This window comes from Mustela nigripes, chromosome 12, assembly GCF_022355385.1.
Source record: "Mustela nigripes isolate SB6536 chromosome 12, MUSNIG.SB6536, whole genome shotgun sequence".
NCBI classification, from domain to species: Eukaryota; Metazoa; Chordata; class Mammalia; order Carnivora; family Mustelidae; genus Mustela; species Mustela nigripes.
In genome coordinates this window covers 10,762,798-10,781,200 of record NC_081568.1, presented here as the reverse complement: position 1 = coordinate 10,781,200, position 18,403 = coordinate 10,762,798, and the positions used below count along the sequence as shown (strand labels likewise).

Below are 18,403 nucleotides of genomic sequence, written 5' to 3'. Positions count from 1 at the left end.
TGACCCTGAGATCACGACTGGCGCCAAAACCAGGTTGGATGTTTAACCGGCTGCACCACCCAGTGCCCCTCTATTTTTAAGTTTTTGAGGAAGGTCCACACTGTTTTCCATGCGGCTTTACCAGCTTGCATTCCCACTAATAGTGTACCTGGGTTCCCTTTCCCCACATCCTTGCCAACACTTATCTTTTGGGTTTTTTGGTTTGTTTTTGATAACATTCATCCTGACTGGTGTGAGATGATATCTCACTGTAATTTTGAGTTGCATCTCCCCGGTAACTATTGATGTTAAGCACTTTTTCATATACCTGTTGGCCATTTGTATGTCTTCTCTGGAAAAATCTCTTTTCAATTCCTTTGCCCATTTTAATCAGGTTACCTTTTTTGTTATTGAGTTGTAGGAGTTCTTTATTTTGCATATTAACCCTTTATCAGAGGTATGGTTTGCAAATATTTTCTCTTGTTCCATAAATTATTTATTCATTTGTTAATTGTTTCCTTTGCCATGCAGAAGATTTTTTTAGTTTGGTGTAGTCCCATTTGTTTTTGTTTTTGTTACCTATGCTTTGGTGTCCAATCCAAAGTCATTGCCAAGATTGATGTCAGGGAGTGTTTACCTGTTGTATTTTTTTTCTGGGAGTTTTAAGGCTTCAGGTCTTATGTTTAGGTCGTTAACTGATTTTTGAGTTGACTTTTGTATAAATGAATTTGGACAAGAACCCAATTTCATTTTTTTTGTCTATAGATACCCAGGTGCCCCCGGCACCATTTATTTATTTATTTTTTAAAAGATTTTATTTATTTATTTGACAGAGAGATCACAGGTAGGCAGAGAGGCAGGCAGAGAGAGAGAGAGAAGAAGCAGGCTCCCTGCTGAGCAGAAAGCCCAATGCGATGCGGGTCTGGATCCCAGGACCCTGAGATCATGACCTGAGCTGAAGGCAGAGGCTTTAACCCACTGAGTCACCCAGGCGCCCCCCAGCACCATTTATTAAAGAGACTGTCCTTTCCCCATTGTATGTATTCTTGGCAGCCTTGTTACAAATCAGTTGCCCACATATATATGGGTTTATTTCTGGACTTTCTTCCATTTCATTTGTCTATAGGTCTATTTTTAATGCCAATATCATACTGTTTTGATTAGTAGAACCTTATAAGATATTTTGAAGTCAGGAAATGTGAAGCCTTCAGCTTTATTCTTGCTCAAAATTGCTTTGGCTATTTGGGGTTTTCTGTTGTTCCATATGAATTTTCGGATTGTTTTCTATATTTCTATAAAAAATGTCATTGGGGTTTTGATAGGGATTTTACTGAATCTGTAGATTGTTTTGGGCAGTATGGATATTTAAAAAATTATAATTCTAAATATGTGATATCTTTCCATATGTTTGTGTTTAATCTCTTTCATGAGTATTTTATTGTTCTAGTGTACAGGTCTTTCATCTTCTTTGGTGGAGTTTATTCCTATGTATTTTATTCTTTTTGATGCAATTCTAAACTAGATTGTTTTCTTAATTTCTTGTTTGAATTGTTGTTATTGTATAGAGTATTTTTTTCATTAAAAGATGCTAAGGGGGTGTCTGGGTGGCTCAGTCGGTTAAGAGTCTGCCTTTGGCTCAGGTCATGATCCCAGGCAACTGGGCTTCCTGCTAAGCAGGGAGTCTGCTTCTTACTCTGCCTCATGTCCGCTCACTTGTGCTTTCTCTCTCTCAAATAAATAAAATCTTAAAAAAAATAAAGATGCTCAGAAAGTTAATCGTAGATTTTGTAGTATTTAGTAACTAAAGTGCTGTTGGAAAAAATGTAAGGTTTTTATACATGTGAATTTAAATTGACTAAGTCTCTTGACGAAGCATTTTGTTTAATGTTTGTTTAATACACTTTGTTTAATGCTGTAAAATCATGTCTTTTCTAACACTTAATAATCTCCATTTTGGCAACCCTCCCCCCTTTTTTAAAGCTATATATGGAGTTGTTTTGAATTAATTATTTCTAAGTGTCTTATCTTCATTCCTGTCTTGTATTCCTTCTCCACCCCGCTTCTTTGTCCCTTCCTTGGTTACTTTTATGTTCATCCTCATTTCTTTTTTTTTTTTTAAAGATTTTATTTATTTATTTGACAGAAAAATCACAAGTAGGCAGAGAGGCAGGCAGGGGGTGGCGGGAAACAGGAAGCAGAGAACTGGATATGGGGCTCGATCCCAGGACACTGAGATCATGACCTGAGCTGAAGGCAGAGGCTTAACCCACTGAGCCACCCAGGTGCCTCATATTTTAGTCTTCATTTCTAAGCTGGTTTTGTCTTTTATTTTTTATTTCCTGAGTTCAATCGATTCTTTTTGCATTTCTTCTTGGTACATTATTTGGTCAGTTTCTTTTTAATTTTGAATTTCTTTTTTTTTAAGATTTTATTTATTTGTCAGAGAGAGCACAAGCAGGGGGAGAGCAGGACCTTGGGATCGTTAACCTGAGCCAAAGCCAGACTCTTAATCGTCTGAGCCACCCCAGCATCCCTAATTTTGAATTTCTGATTTAAAGCAGTTTCTCCTCTTTCAGAGGCTTATTTGAGGATATTGGCATCAATTTGTAGTGTTGTATTACATTTTAATTTTTTTGGGAGGGAGGACTGAAGGGCAGAGGTTTCTATCAGCTGAGGCATTTTGATTCTCCTTTTGTATTTCATTTTTTATTAGGTTTTGTCTTTTAATTCCAGCATTGTTAAGATGATAGTCCTGTGTTTCTTAATGATATTCTGTGATTCTAATGCTACTACTAAATCCATAAACTTCATTTAGATTTCTCTAAGGGTAAAAGACAATTTTTAATATTCTTCTAGATTACATTTTAAACCTGTCCATTGTTATGAAAATAGACCATCTTCACTTGAAGTCTCAAGCAAAATCAATAACACTTATATGGCATATTTTTTTGAAGGTAGGCCATTTAAATTATGTAAATAAAATGGCCCCCTTTGAAGATTACTACCTGATAAATAATATTCAAGATTTTGGTCTTATGAATTAGCCTCCCCTGCTTCTGTCCCTGCTAGCCACTAGCGAGAGAGCATAAAAGAGGCTAGGACACCTAATACACCCCTCAAAAAGTAACACTAACCACAATAGTACCAATGGTTTCCCAGAAAAATTAGCACATTTTATTTATGAAGCACAGTAGTCAATAAACGTTTTTGAACTTTTAATTGGCTGCAACTAAACATGTTTCCTTAGACTACATAGTTTGGTTCTCTTTAAATTTCTCTTTAAATTTCTGCATCAAGGTGACATGGACTTTGGAGCCCATCACCCTTGGGTTAGAATCGCACATCTGCCATCTGCAAGTAAACTTCTCTAAGCCTCATTATTCTTATCTACAAGAGGTACATATTAAAATTCATTACTTAGGGATGTTGCAAGGATTAACTGATACGGTTCTGTGATTTAGGATTTGCCAAGATTAGACTTGCTTACCCTCTGACTGTATCGGTTAAGATGTGTTTGGCTGTAAGAGAAAACCAGAGAAGTCATTGCTCAAACAAGTCCTTTTTTTTTTTTTTTGGCCTCTCCCTTTTTCCTGCAACCAAGAGAATGCAGAGCTGTGCAGTCTAGGATGGTGCCTTTGGGGGACTCTTACTCCTTCCACCTTGCTGTCATCCTCGGGATGTGGCTCTTACTCCTACAGGCACAAAGTGGCTGCCGCGTCCCCGAGCATCATGTCTGTCAATGCCTCGTGAAGTTCGCCTTTTATTTCAGGACAACATTCTTCCTCCAGAACTTTTGTCTGCATGTCATTGGCCTGAACTGAGTCACCCCTACTTATAAGAGAGTCCGGGGAATTGAAGGATTTTAGTTGGGCAGATTGTTACCCTGAGCAAAAGAGAGATTCTTTTAGTAGCAAAGAGAGAAGATGGCTACTGGAAAGGCAACCAATGCGCCTTTTTCACTTTGTGACTTTAGTTCTTCTAATCTAAATGAAGTAGAAATCCGAGGACACCAAAATTCAGTGATGGAGCCCAGCATTCTCTTCTCTATCCCACTCATACCCTAGTTCATTCCCATCAGGTGATATGAACATATATGACCAAATATAACCCACACCAACCTCAAGCATCAGTCTGAAAGTGGGCCCCAAAACTGGCATTGCTGCTTTGGTGATTGGATAATGAAGATGACCTTGGAAGGGTTTTCTAAGGCCTCTTGCTTGAGTCTTAGCATGTGTGGGCCATTCTAAATGAAAGTCTGGAAGTCTGAAATCTGATTCTTTTCATAACCTTTCTTGCATCAGAGATTGGGGTCTTTGGAAAAATATACTTTGAATCCACCCTATTTTTATTCTCTTTGACTTTTTAGAGAGATAAAAAGAATACTTGCTATATAAAGAAATAAGTCACCATTCTTGATATCCTCTGTTCATATAAAAAGGAAAAAAAAAATCATTACATGGTAAAATCAAGGGGGGATTTCAGGAAGTGGGAACTTCTCCGAGGATACAGCATAATGCCGAGTAAAGCATTTAGTATCGTGTGTAGTACATGATGAATATTGCAACTGTTGGACTGAATACCTACAAAAATATCATCATAAGCAAGGATTGTTTCTATGTTTCCAGTGCCTAGACTTAAACCTCCTGGAATTTCAAATATTCTTTGTAGAGGCTGCTTAACTCATGAGAAAATATGACTTCTGAGTCTTGATTTATTGCCTTTCACTGTATATGGTAAACTATGTTTGTAACCAAGCTGGTAGAGGGTACCCATTATTTATATAGATGTAAATAATGTAAATATGCTCCATGATGACTGCATTAATAAATTAATTTAGCGAGTGATTACTGATCATTTTTTATATCTTTGCCAACTCTCACCTATCAGGTTTACTTGATTCCTTCTCTTTCCTTCCCTTTTTATTGGTCATCTTTCTATCTGCAACCCTTATGTACATTATTTAATACTCTAAGTACTTTTCAAGAAAATCCATAGGCAAATTTTTCCAAGCTATGTAAAGATGGTTATAATAATTCTTAACTGTGTCATGCATAACTTTTGTCAGTTCTTTAGGGTTGAGACCAAGCTTTGTACTAGAGTCTCACGTCATGGCCCATCACGGGGTGAGAGGGCAGCAGATGCTGATGTATACGAGGTGATTGATGAGCTCTGACTTTACGGCCTATTCCTATAATAGGAAATGCTGCCTTAGAATTGGTCCCATGATTGGTGCTGTTGGGAAGATAACGGTCTCCAACAGGAGGTTTTTACCCAAACAGTTTTAAAGGGCACTGTAAATTAGAATTGACTGCAGGTGGCTAGCTGCCACGTTTGAGAACAAGTTGGCCCAGGCATATAAAAATTTCGTGACAAACATTCCACATACCAAATGCAGTCCCGGCCTGGGGGAATTAAGGGTATGACAGGTTCTGCCTTTAAAAACAAATGAGTTTGTTAAATATGAGTACCCAGTGGGCACTGATTTCTGAGTTATTTGTGCCCCTTGGCCCTTCTGTATAGAACAGTATAGAATAGTCTGGCCCCTGGGCAGAACCCGCAGCCAGAGAGAAGAGACTTCTTTGCATAAGTACCAGAAAACAAAGACCGATGGCAGGCTTGAGTGCCCTGATAGTTTTGTATATGAAAGGGAAAATAAAACTGTTGAAGTCGTAGGCCTGGGGCCAAAAATGTCAACAGATACCTACCTAGCTGGAGCTACTAAAATGGTCTGCAGTCCCGAGAAATGTCTAAATCTTTCAAGCATAATTAGTTAACTCTTAAAATGGTGATTCATGTTCATATTTCACACGTTGCCATCGTTATACTTTCTAGTGTCCGAACACTTCCTGTCCTCCTATGACATTGACTGCGGTTCGGAAACCAAGAAGGAGGTGGTCCAGTGCATGGGCTCCTTCCAGGATGGGGTAGCTGAGAAGTGTGTCGACTATTTCCAGAGATTCCGACGCTCTACTCATGTGACTCCCAAGTCGTACCTCTCCTTTATTCAGGGATATAAGTGCACATACAGAGAAAAGCATGTGGAAGTGCAGACTCTGGCCAATAGGTAAGTGTGAAGGTCAGATACAAGGTGATTTTACAACAGTGCCTCTCGACGGGCAGCACATTTGCTGCTAGTGAGCATTGTGCAATGACTAGAAGCATTTGTGTTTGTTACAGCTTAGGCAGTAGGGGCTGGAAGGGGTGCTACCGGCATCAAATGAGGGAGGTCAGGGACGTTCCTGAACATCCTGTGGTACGCGGGACAGCCCTCCACGGCAAAGAATCGGCCAGCCCCAAATGCCAATTGTGCTGAGGCCGAGACACCTGCTCCTCAGGCCTATTCAAAGGATTATTCCGTGATTGCTAGGAGCTTTATTCTTGCCCGGTGTTTATGTGGCCTACCAGTTTTTATAATACGGAGGGACATCTGGTAGCGATGCTTCCTGCCTCCCTCCTCTCGTCCTTCTCTTCCCATCCTTTGCGGCGTCTAGGATAGGAGAGTCTAACTGATGCTGACGTCCACTGCATATTCACTGCACTGCATACCCTACTTCACCGAAGCCTGTTCCAGGTCTCACTGCTCTGCCTGCTTTTTTCTGAACACTTCCAGCTTCTTCTGTGTGTGGCCAGGACCAGCCAGCGCTGCTCCGTAAGGCACCCCGGGTGGGAGATTGGACTGGCTGACTCTGAGAGCTCTGGTCTTTGAGGGACCATTATCTCAGGTCCAGACAGTGAGCAGTCCCTTCACAGGCTTGTTCCGATGACTTCAGATTGGTTTCTTCCTTGATCCCAAATCTTTCTTCTTTTAATTTAATTTGTCTTTTAAAAGTATATATAAAATTATTTATTTTCCTTCTTCTGTGATAGGGCTTCAGGCATTTGAAGTCTGTTGCCATTGAATTGAACTTCATTAAGCATGTATCCTTCATGATACAGCTTCTGGACCCATTCTTCATGTTCTGCAGGGTTGTAATGAGTTCATGCTCCCACACGCGGTCTATGAAAAAACATGCACATGGGCTCAGTCCAGCATCAACCCTGGGTGCATATTCTTTTTGTCAAGCCCTCTGGGATTTGTTACTTGCAGACACACTCATTCTTCAAATATGACCATTACTCTCCATATTAATGGATCCGTGCTTGGAAAATGTGGCCAAATATCACACATTTTTAACATGGCTTGCTTGGATGTTTAATCCTAGAATGAATACTGGATTGGAAAAGCTAAAAGAAGCCTCAGAGTCTGTTGCAGCCCTGAGCAAAGAACTGGAAGTGAAAGAAAAGGAGCTCCAAGTGGCCAATGAGAAAGCTGACACGGTGTGTGGGCCCTCCTGCTTGGACCATACTGCAAGGTGTATTACCAGGTTTACATTCCTGGTAATAAATTTTAACAATGTACACATCTTCACTACATTGTATCCACGAAAGGATACATTATTTCTAATAGAATACAGTACTCTTCATTTTCCATGAAATCTCCTAGAAGTGGACAAAATCAACAGATCAAGGGAAGGTGTACGTTTTCAGCTTGACAAGTTATGTTTGACAAGATTTGTTTTGTTTTATATTGAATTAGGTCTTAAAAGAAGTGACAATGAAGGCGCAGGCTGCCGAAAAGGTCAAGGCTGAGGTACAGAAAGTGAAGGACAAGGCCCAGGCAATTGTGGACGGCATCTCTAAAGATAAGGCCATTGCCGAAGAGAAACTGGAAGCGGCAAAACCAGCTTTAGAAGAGGCAGAAGCAGCCTTGCAGGTAAATCTGTGCCGGGTGGCCGATGTCACGTGTAGTGCCAGAGATGAGGGACGAGGACGAAGAAAAGATGAGTAATAGCAAGGAAACGCTCGACTGCTTCAGACCTACTGGAACCATTCCAAGGAGTGTTTTCTGCAGGGAGGTGTTATTAGCCCTTTAGAGATTTTTCACTTGCTACTTCCCGTCTCATTTTCTTCACTCATGAATGCTGGGCAGCGTCCTATGTTGACAGTCAGGAGTCCGGGTTCTCATTTCCACTCTGTCAACAATAAGGCACACGGTGTCGGGAATGTCCCATGAAATTTCCAAGATAATGTTTCCCTCCTCATGCACTGAGGACACTGGAGCAGGTCTGTGAGATGCAGTGTGTCCTGAGTTTATCTGTGAATTATCCAAATGCGGAACTGCTGATGTAAGGAGCTCGTGAATGGCGGGTTTTGAACGGCCTCTGACAATTATTCAGCGCAATTGTGGGGCAAGAACAGAAATGGGGAAATTAGAGAAGGTTGGATTCTGAGAACATATGATGAGTTTAGTGAAATGGGCCACACCTTACGGGGCTGGTTGAGTGTTGAAGACTCAATATAAGATTTCTTGGGACTCAGTTTAAGATTGCTTTTACTTCAGTCTTAATCCTCTGTGGCCCTCTATTATTGGTTCCAGGAGACAGCTGGAGAGGTGAAGCCTGCTGCTCTGTCCACTGCTAATTCAGGTTCTAGAACCTCAACTGAGCATCCCTCATTACTTGATAATGTAATTTTTTAACCCCTTCCTGAAACACTTCTCAGTCTTTTTTTTTTTTTAAGATTTTATTTATTTATTTGACAGAGATCACAAGTAGATAGAGAAGCAGGCAGAGAGAAAGGGGAAAGCAGGCTTTCTGCTGAGCAGAGAGCGCCCGATGCGGGACTTGATTGATTCCAGGACCCTGGGATCATGACCCGAGTTGAAGGCAGAGGCTTTAACCCACTGAGCCATCCAGGTACCCCACTTCTCAGTCTTTTTGACCCAAGTTGAGTCTTTAAGTTTCCTTAACAATAGACAAATATGAATTTCTACTCTTTTGAGACAATGAAGCGATAGCCTTCTCCTGTATCTCTCCAACTTTCCACACTACTCTTACCGGGGTATGTCCTCACTTATTTTTCCTCTGTCCTCACGCTGGCTAAACTGGGCTTCTTGATCCCCGGAGTTCTGGGAGGTCTTTAGTCGCTCAGGTTGGTGGCCTCCTCATCTCCCCCTGACCCGTTTTTAAAGACCAGTTTATCGACATACAATTGGTGTATAAAAAGCTGGACATGTATAGTGTATATACCTTGGGGAGTTTGGGAATAAGTGTGTACCTGTGAAACCATCCCCACCTTCAAATCCACTGGCAGGTCCACTACTTCCCAAAGTTTCCCCCGCTCCCTTTAATGTTGCTATTATTTTATGTGTCAAAGACATTTAGCATAATATCTAAAGTCTAGCCTCTGACAAATTTGAAATATGTGATACAGTATGAACCACAGGCACTGTGTTCTGTAGTAGATATCCGGAGCTTTTTTATTTTGAATAACTGAGAATCTGTACCCTTTGACCATCAGCTTCTCTTTTCCTCTCCCCACTAGGCCCTGACCACTGCCATTCTGCTCTCTGCTTCTATGAATCTTGACTGTTTTATATTCCATATAAATGGGATCATACGGTATTTGTTTTTCTGTATTTGGTTTACCTTACTTGGCAAAATGGCCCCTAGGTCTATCCTTGTCTCAAATGGCAGGATTTTCTTTCTTTTTTTTTTTTTTAAGATTGAATATATTCCATTGTACATAGGCACTCACACACACACACACATTGTGTATATATATGTGTCTCACATTTCTTTATCCACTAACCCAGGTGGACCCTTAGCTTTCTTCTAGGTCTTGGCGCTTATAAATAATGTTGCAGTGAACATGGGAGTGCAGATATCTCTTCAAGATCCTGATCTCCCTACACTCCCCTTTTTGGGGCATCTTGGCTTCAGACCGAGAGTCTCTGATCAACAGAGAGAATATATTGATAAAATGTAAAGAAATCTCCATACCTAATGACATCATAGAAACAGATCATATGGCCCTTAGATCATGCTTAAAGGTGTGCATTTTCCCAGGATTTAAAAAAAAACTTGTCATCCTTTTGATATTATAAAATATTTTCCTTCATCCTTCTAATTTCATATTCTCAACCACTAAGATACTCTGCATTATAAAATTAATTTTTAGTGCTGAAATGAGTGGAAACAGGGGTGACATGATGAAGTGTATTGGAGAGATTTTCAACAATTTCCTTTATTGGTTCTGCCTCCATTTTATTGCTTTTTTGTGAGCTTTTGAAATCCTAAAATATGGTACTACCAACATATTCTAAGAAGTTCCAGACCCAGTCAAGCTAACTTTTTGGCATCAGGTCACATAAATCTGTACAACAAATAAGGTAATAGCAAAGATTGTTTCTCATCCTATCTCAAAGCTAGTCTGACTCCATGCAATCATACAAAATACCTCCAGATGTTAAATAACTATTATATTGCAAGGATATCTAGGAAATTCTGTGGCAATCATATTGCTTTGCCTGCAGAGTAAAAGCAGAATCCAATACTTAGCTGAAATAGGTTGGACTTTAGATGTCCCTTTTCCTCCACCTCCTTTTACCTGGGCACCTAACATAATTGAGCTCAATTCTGTCTGAGAAGGCTCCCTTTTAAAGCTAAAGTAAAATAAGCATGTCCAGCTTACACAACGTTTATTCGACCCTGCTTTCTCCACTGGCTGCTGTATCTCTCTCCTTTCTTTTCTAGGCACACATCTCCTATCAATAGCTATCTGCCATTGCCAGCTCTTGAACACAAATTCCCCTTCACTTCCAGTCGTCTTGTGTTCACAAAAACTAATCCTGACACAAACATTTTCAAAGTAGTTACATTTCTAATTAACAAGTTCAGTGGTTTTCATCTTCATTATTTTTTCTTAATCCTCAGAGAAAAGATTAGTAGCTTTGATAAGAAGGTCATTGGTCACCGTCATTTGATGGGGGGTAGGCACACGCAAATAAGATCTGTAAGGAATGAGTGTACACTATTTATCCTAGAAATAAGACTTTTTTAGATTCTCATAGTTCACATTTTTCCAATACTTATTCCATAAAGAGGCTAAGAGATAGAGCAGTTATTAACAATCACAATCATTCTATGCGACTATTAAATAATTTACTCTTTTAGAATCTCCATACTAGAAATGCGACAGGACTTTTCTGACTTAGTGAAATCGTATTGCTTCAGTTCCATAAGTTAAAGGTCATTTCCCAGCTCAGAAATCTCTAATTATTCAATCTGTCAGCCCCGGGGCTACCTGTGAGGGTTAGTCCACCGTGACAAGTCTGGGTTGCTAAAGAGAGAGGCAGATTCTTGACCTACATAACTAATGAGTAAAAAGCACAGCACCAGCCGGGAGTTTTCCTGGTTGAGAATTCCTCATAGCTCCGTAAGTGCTGAGTATTCTTTTTCTTTCAGATTATACTCATTTTTTTCTGACACAAAGTGGTGTGTGTAATTTTAGAGAAGTCACAGTTTCTTAGCTGCTCACCGACATTTCCCTCACTGTCTCTCCTCTTACTGCCAGTTGAATTGTAAAAGTTTGAACTTTTGGGGACATGGCATTTCTTGGGGATTAACTATGCATTTAAGCCTGATGACTTGGCATCTAACTCCAAAAATGCTTGCTTTCCTCCGCCCAAGTAGCATTTAAAGATGAAAAGTTGGTCCACGCTGTCTTATCTGAGGTGGGATGATGACCTCCTGTCGTTCCGCAGACCATCAAGCCTTCAGACATCGCCACTGTCCGCACGCTGGGCCGACCCCCTCACCTCATCATGAGGATCATGGACTGTGTGCTGCTCCTGTTTCAAAGGAAAGTCAATGCAGTGAAAATTGACCTGGAAAAAAGCTGTACAATTCCGTCATGGCAGGAATCTTTAAAACTCATGACGGCAGGAAACTTCTTACAGAACTTACAGGTTGGTAGTTCAGCGATGATGGGCTGAGTGAGACTTCATTAGAGTGTCTGAGTCCTTTAGTAGAACAAATTTCAGAAAAAATTTTACAGATTTTTACTTTTTTTTTTTACTTTTACTAAAAAATTTACATATTTTTACTTACTCAGTTTTTTCCAATCTTTCTTGAGGTATAATGACATATAAAAGTTTACAATAGTGATCTAGTAACTTATTTTACAAATGTATAAAACAAAGTTTCCAAACTTACATACACCAAGTTTCCCTGCGTGTCTGGTAGCCACCTTTGCCATCCAGATTGCTAATCCGCAGTCCTTATCTTTGATATAGCCGCTGGGTCGGCATTAGTGATTGGCTACCTCCAAAATTCTCTTAAAGAGTTGGAGAGAGAATATAGATTTACATAACATGTATAAAAATTTTCTGAATGGCAGGATTTCCTGGGTGGCTCAGTTGGTTAAGTGTCGGACTCTTGATTTCAGCTCAGGTCATGATCTGAGGGCTATGGAGCCTGCTTGGGATTCTCTCTCCTCCTTCCTCTGCCCCTCCCTCACCACCCCTCCTCACTCATGTGTTCTCTCTCACTCTCAAAAAAAAAAAAAAAAAAGAGAGAGAGAGAAAATTCTCTATATAAAGGTGTACAACTTGATATTTGGAGATTTGTATATATTGTGAAATCATTGCCAGCTAAGGTTTCTATGACCTCACGGTCGCCATTTTCTTATTTTGGGGTGAGAACACTTAGAAAATTTGGAGTATGCGATGTTGTTAACTGTATTCATATTGCCACGCATGAAGTCTCCAGGACTTACTCTTCTTGTAACTTGATACTTTCTAATCCCTTCACCAGCATCTTCCCATTTCCCCTTCCCTCACCATTGGCAACCACCATTTTACTCCCTGCTTCTAGGAGTTTGACTATTTTAGATTCTATATATAACTAAGACAGTGTAATATTTGTCTTTCTGTGTCTCGATTACTTTGTTTTGCATAATGTCCTCCACAAATGTCAGGATTTCCTTTTTCAAGCCTGAATAATATTCTACATACATATATTGAACACATAAATATTTTTTCAGAATAGAATTTTATCTTTCAAAACCAAGACTTTAAAGCTTTAAAAACAAGCATTAGCGCCTTGCCTGACAGATTTTAGGCATATTAAAGCATCATCAGTGATATATTTCAATAAAAGTTTAAAAAATCATATTAAGGGGTGCCTAGGTGGCTCAGTTGTTTAAGTGACTGACTTCAGCTCGGGTCATGATCCTAGAGTCCCGGGATCGAGTCCCACATTGGGCTCCCTGCTCTGCAGGGAGTCTGCTTCTCCCGTTGACCTCTCTCCTCTCATGCTCTCTTTCTCCTCATCCTCGTTCTCTCTCAAGTAAATAAAATCTTTAAAAAAAATCGTATTAAGAAAGCAATGCATATGTGCATATATTATATGCATATGGATACAAATGTATGCATATTTATATGTTGCAAGTCTCAATAGTGATTTTTTGGGGGTGATTTATACATTTTTAGTTTTAATATAGGATTTACATATGATAAAATGTACATATTTTAAGTATATGGATTAATAAATATTTATATATGTTTATACCTGTTAATGAGCCCTGAAATCAAGATTTGTATTTCCAGGCCCCAGAAATCTCTCTTGTGTCCCAAACCAGTCGGTAACTTCCCCTAAGATAACCATTATTCTGATCTTTATCCTGATAATTAATTTTGTTCATTTTGAAATTTATAGATATGATATCATGTCATATGACCTATTTTGTTTCGATATCTTTTATTCAACAAGTCTTTGAGATTCATTCTTATTTTGCAAGGATAATGTTTCATTCTTTTTTCATTGCTGTATGGCTGTTCAGTATCTGAAGCGGTAATATGTGGTAATTATTTAAAACAACTGTTTCTTGGAGAAAAAAGAAAAAAAAGAGTAAAAAGTCTGATTTGTAGTGTTTGCTAATTTCCATGGTGTAAATATGCCCACAATGGCCAATTTCAAGCTACCAAAATGGTCTTGTTGAATGGAGAGCTGGGGAGAGGTACATAGTAGAATAGTAGCAATGTACCACAATATAGGTAAAATAGATATAAATGACATGAAAAAATAGGGGGTAAAATGCAGTTAAATGTTAGACAGTGATTACTTTGACTATGCATTATTTTTATTTTAAGTGAAATTTGTTCAAGTGTAAGTATATACAATATATTTTTAATAACTGTTCTATTTAACACACAGTTTATAAAATTCCTGAGAATTTAGGAATGGTTCCTCATGAGTATGTATGAACCAGCACAGTGTGAAATGCTATCATATGTTTTAGTTTATTTTTCCATTGTACTGTTGATGCGTTTCTGGGTTGTTACTGGTTTGGGGCTACTATAAATAAAGCTACTATGAATATTGGCCTATAGGTCATTCAGTGGGTGTATCTGCATTTCAATTGGCTTTGTACTCAGGAATGGAATTTCTGAGTCTTAGGTTATACATTCTTTAATCCTGTAAATTTTTTTGATTGAAGTATCATTGACACATAATGTTAACATGAATTTCAGGTATACAAAATACTGATTGGACAACTCTGTATATTGTGGTATGCTCAGCACAGTGTAACTACCATTTGTATATGTTTAAGCAGCTTCATAGGTAGTGCCAAAGAATTTTCAAAAGTAGCTGTGTCAGTTTACAGATCTGTGAGCAGAGTTTAACTTCTTTTAAAAAAAAATTTTTTTGTTAAATTATATTTAGTTAATATATAGTATATTGTTAGTTTCAGGGGTAGAAGTCCATGCTTCATCAGTTTCACCTAATACCAGTCCTCATCACATCACGTGCCCTCCTTAATGTCCATCACCCAGTTCCCCCATCCCCCACGCCCCTTCAGCAACCGTCAGTTGTTTCCTAGAGTTAAGACTCTCTTATGGTCTATCTCCTTCTCTGTTTTCATCTTATTTTATTTTCCTTCCCCTCCCCTATGTTCAGGTGTTTTGTTTCTTATATTCCACATATAACTGAAATCATATGATTTTTGTCTTTCTCTGATTGCTTAGTGTAATACCTTCTAGTTTTACCCATATCATTTCAAATGGCAAAAATTCACTCTTTAAAAATTTTTTTAAAAAAAATTTTATTTATTTGAGAGAGAGCGAGCACAAACAGGGGAGAGGCAGAGACAGAGGGAGAGAGAAAGGGAGAAGCAGACTCTCCATTGATCAGGAAGCCTGATGGAGGGCTTGATCCCAGGCCCCTGCTGACATGAGCTGAAGGCAGACACTTACCGACTGAGCCACCCACTACCCCAAGATTTAGTTCTTTTCGATGGTTGAGTAATATTCCATTGTGTGTATATATATATATATATACCACATCTTTATCTACTCATCTGTCAGCGGACATCTGGGCTCTTTCCATAGTTTGGCTATTGTGGCCATTGCTGCTATAAACATTGGGGTGCAGGTGCCCCTTAGAATCACTGTATTTGTATCCTTTGGATAAATACCTAGTCATGCAATTGCTGGGTCATAGGGTAGCTCTATTTTTAACTTTTTGAGGAACCTCCATACTGTTTTCCAGAGTGGCTGTACCAGTTTGCATTTCTACCAGTGTAAGAGGGTTCCCCTTTCTCCACACCTCACCAACATCTGTTTGTTTCCTGACTTGTTGATTTTAGGAGATTCTAAGTTGTTCTACATCTTAACTATTTTTTGTTTTTCTCTATTCTGATGGGTTTGTAGTAATGTCTTATTATTGTGCATTTAGTTTGTGTTTCCCTGGGGAGTAATGACGTTGAGACTCTTTCATCAGTTCATGAGCCTTTTGGGAATTCTTCCCTTAAATGCCTGTTTAGGTCTCTTGTCCATTTAATTTTTTATTAATGGGTAGAATTACTTTCTATAAAACATGAGTAACCTGCAAATACCTTGTTGCACTTTCTCCCTTAGTTGTTCATTCTGTTAAGGGTGTCCTTTGATTCACAGACATTCTTAAGTTTAACATGATCCAGTTTTTCAGTTTTCCTTAATCGTGCTTTCTGTGTTGTGTTTGGGAAATCTTTGCCTCTAAGGAAGAATAAATGGTTCTGTGTTTTCTTCTAGAAGTTTTATTGTTTTATCTTTCATACTTGGATCTTGCCATAAGTACCTGGGAATACCAAAGTCACGCCTATTTCCCAAGCAATGACCTTAGCACTGCCTTTCACTCAGTTTCCAATGCCACATTGCCCAAGTGCCGTGTGGCTGGGCCGCCTTGTGAGGTACCTTCCAGCAGCCGTGGTGGTGAGCAGCTTATGAACTGGCGGCTGTGCAGGTCTTCCCCAGATAATTAAAATATGGGGCTCTGGGATGTCAGTAGCACCAAGAAGGAATAGCATGCTGTTTGTATGGAGGGAAGGTTGTGATGAACTCTGACTGAGGGAGCTAGGTAGCAGAGAAGACTTAAGAAGCTTTCACAGAAAAATATGATGATGGAATTGGACTGCACAGAGGATCCTGGCAGGTGACTCGAGACTCCTGGTCTATGTACCTGGTGGCAGGGCCCCTGGTCTTGGAAGTTCCCATGCCATTTGCCATCACCACCACCCTTCCATGGCTCCCAAATATTCTTCTGGCTCTTCTTCTGGCTTCACTATTTCTCAAATGTCATCAAAGAAACTTGTAGTGGAAGATGTCTGAATGAGAGTGTGGGTTGCACCCTACCTCATGGATGTTCTGTGAAAGCTTTTATGTAGGCACTGCATTCCAGTCTACCTGGAGAAGATCTAGTCATCTTCTTTGAGAGGCACAAATACCTCTTGAGAAAGGTCCAGGTTCGTTGGTTGGACAGTTGTCTCTTGACGTAAGAAAGCATTCGTAATCCACTTCTGCTACTGTTTTTCAGTTTTATCGCTTCAGAAGATACCAGTTCTCCCACATTCTGGATAATTTTATAACTAAAAATTAATTCATTGCCCTCAAGACCTAATGTCCAGGTTGTTACTTTGTAATTCAGATGAGTTTAATAGAATCTCTCTTTGAATGTATTAAGCATTTAGTTGCTGCTAAATAGATTTTATCCTTAGGCTGAGTATACCTGACTGTGTTAGTTTTCCATTATTGATTTTATGGGCTTACAATTCACCCATTTAGGATTAATGACATGAAAATGTTATTGCTTTGGAATAACATTTTAGTAACCATATTAGTATTCATCACCTAAATAATTTACTCTTTCCCTGGATCCCAGAACATTTACTGGGGCTTGGTATCTCTTGTTCACAGAAGCTAAAGTTTGCTCTGACTTCTTCGCTGTCACTGCTCACTCTTGTTTTCATTCTCAGGACTTTGGCCCCATATCCTGAGATATCAACAGAATATGATGTCATTCATCCTTTCTTGGTTGTTCAATAATTGCAGTTGCATTGTAAGCATCATGGGAGTATGACTTTATGGAAGTAGGTATTTTGACTTAATTTTACTCTTTTCTTTCATAGCAATTCCCCAAAGACACAATCAATGAAGAAGTGATAGAATTTCTGAATCCTTACTTTGAAATGACAGACTACAACATTGAAACTGCTAAGCGTGTGTGTGGGAACGTAGCTGGTCTCTGTTCCTGGACTAAAGCCATGGCTTCCTTCTTTTCTATCAACAGAGAAGTCTTGCCTCTGAAGGTGAGCCTCCTATGTAGAACCACATGTTACGTGCCTGTGAGAGCCCTTGAGGTCAGCTCGTCTTGTCTTTCCATGTAGCACAGGAGCCTTTGGCCTCTGGTGTGGTTGCATTCAAGTCCATGGGGAGAGCGAGTGACAGAAAGGCCAAGCACAGGATGTTTCTCTTCTCTGTAATAACCACTCCAGGCTGAGCTGTGCAAGCCTTTAAGCATGGACTCTCAACAAGGATGCCAAGTCCACTGTGGGCTGCTGGATATTCTCCCTCCACAATGGCAACTTGGAAAAAAGACACATAGAAAACGATAGCATAGAATCCCCCGATAACATCCCAGATCTCCTGCTGGTCTTGGTTGTAAGGTATGACACAGTACTCCCACTCTTCTCCTTTCCCGCTCAGGAAGGACATTGAATGTCATCTGTTCTTTAATGTAATTGGAGAGTAGGCTTGTTTCCCTTTGAGTAATTGCATTTCTAGGCTTCATATGCACACCTGTGCCCTGTCCCCTGCCATCAGTGACCGTCTTCAGCAGACAGAGAGGCAAATACGTGCTTTGAAAATGGAATACCGATGTCTCAAAGAGGGCACGTGTGGCCTGTTTGATTATTTTGCTTTTGTAGGAGTCCGATCTCTCTCAAGCATCAACTGAAATCCACTAACGCTTATAAACTATGTGAGGAACTTAATAAACATGATACAAATAACTTAGAGTGGAAAGAAGATAGGGATTGACTTGCAAGTCCCATTTCGTTTTCTGTTACCATACCAGGGTCATTTATTCAGTGACTAAAGCCCCTTGGGGTCTTAAAGCAACTTAAAGAACAGAGGCTCATTTGGTTTAGGGAATTTCAGAACCAATGATTGATGTCATGCTGTCAACATTATGAATTTTGGGACCATTGGAGACTCCAGCGTAGCTCCAAAATGGGCCTTCTGATACTGGCTGAATTGGAAAAGCCTTATCAAATGAAACGTGCAGGA

At 39.6% G+C, this 18,403-nt stretch overlaps 1 protein-coding gene across 1 annotated transcript in view; it reads left to right on the top strand.

Annotated features, from left to right (window-relative positions):
• DNAH5 (dynein axonemal heavy chain 5) overlaps nt 1–18,403 on the top strand; it is a 205,275-nt gene that overhangs the window by 136,317 nt on the left and 50,555 nt on the right. The window contains exons 56-60 of the mRNA XM_059416774.1: nt 5,812–6,043; nt 7,182–7,296; nt 7,556–7,732; nt 11,564–11,767; nt 17,245–17,424. Coding sequence (XP_059272757.1) covers nt 5,812–6,043; nt 7,182–7,296; nt 7,556–7,732; nt 11,564–11,767; nt 17,245–17,424 — 908 coding nt within the window. The remainder of the gene's footprint in view (nt 1–5,811; nt 6,044–7,181; nt 7,297–7,555; nt 7,733–11,563; nt 11,768–17,244; nt 17,425–18,403) is intronic.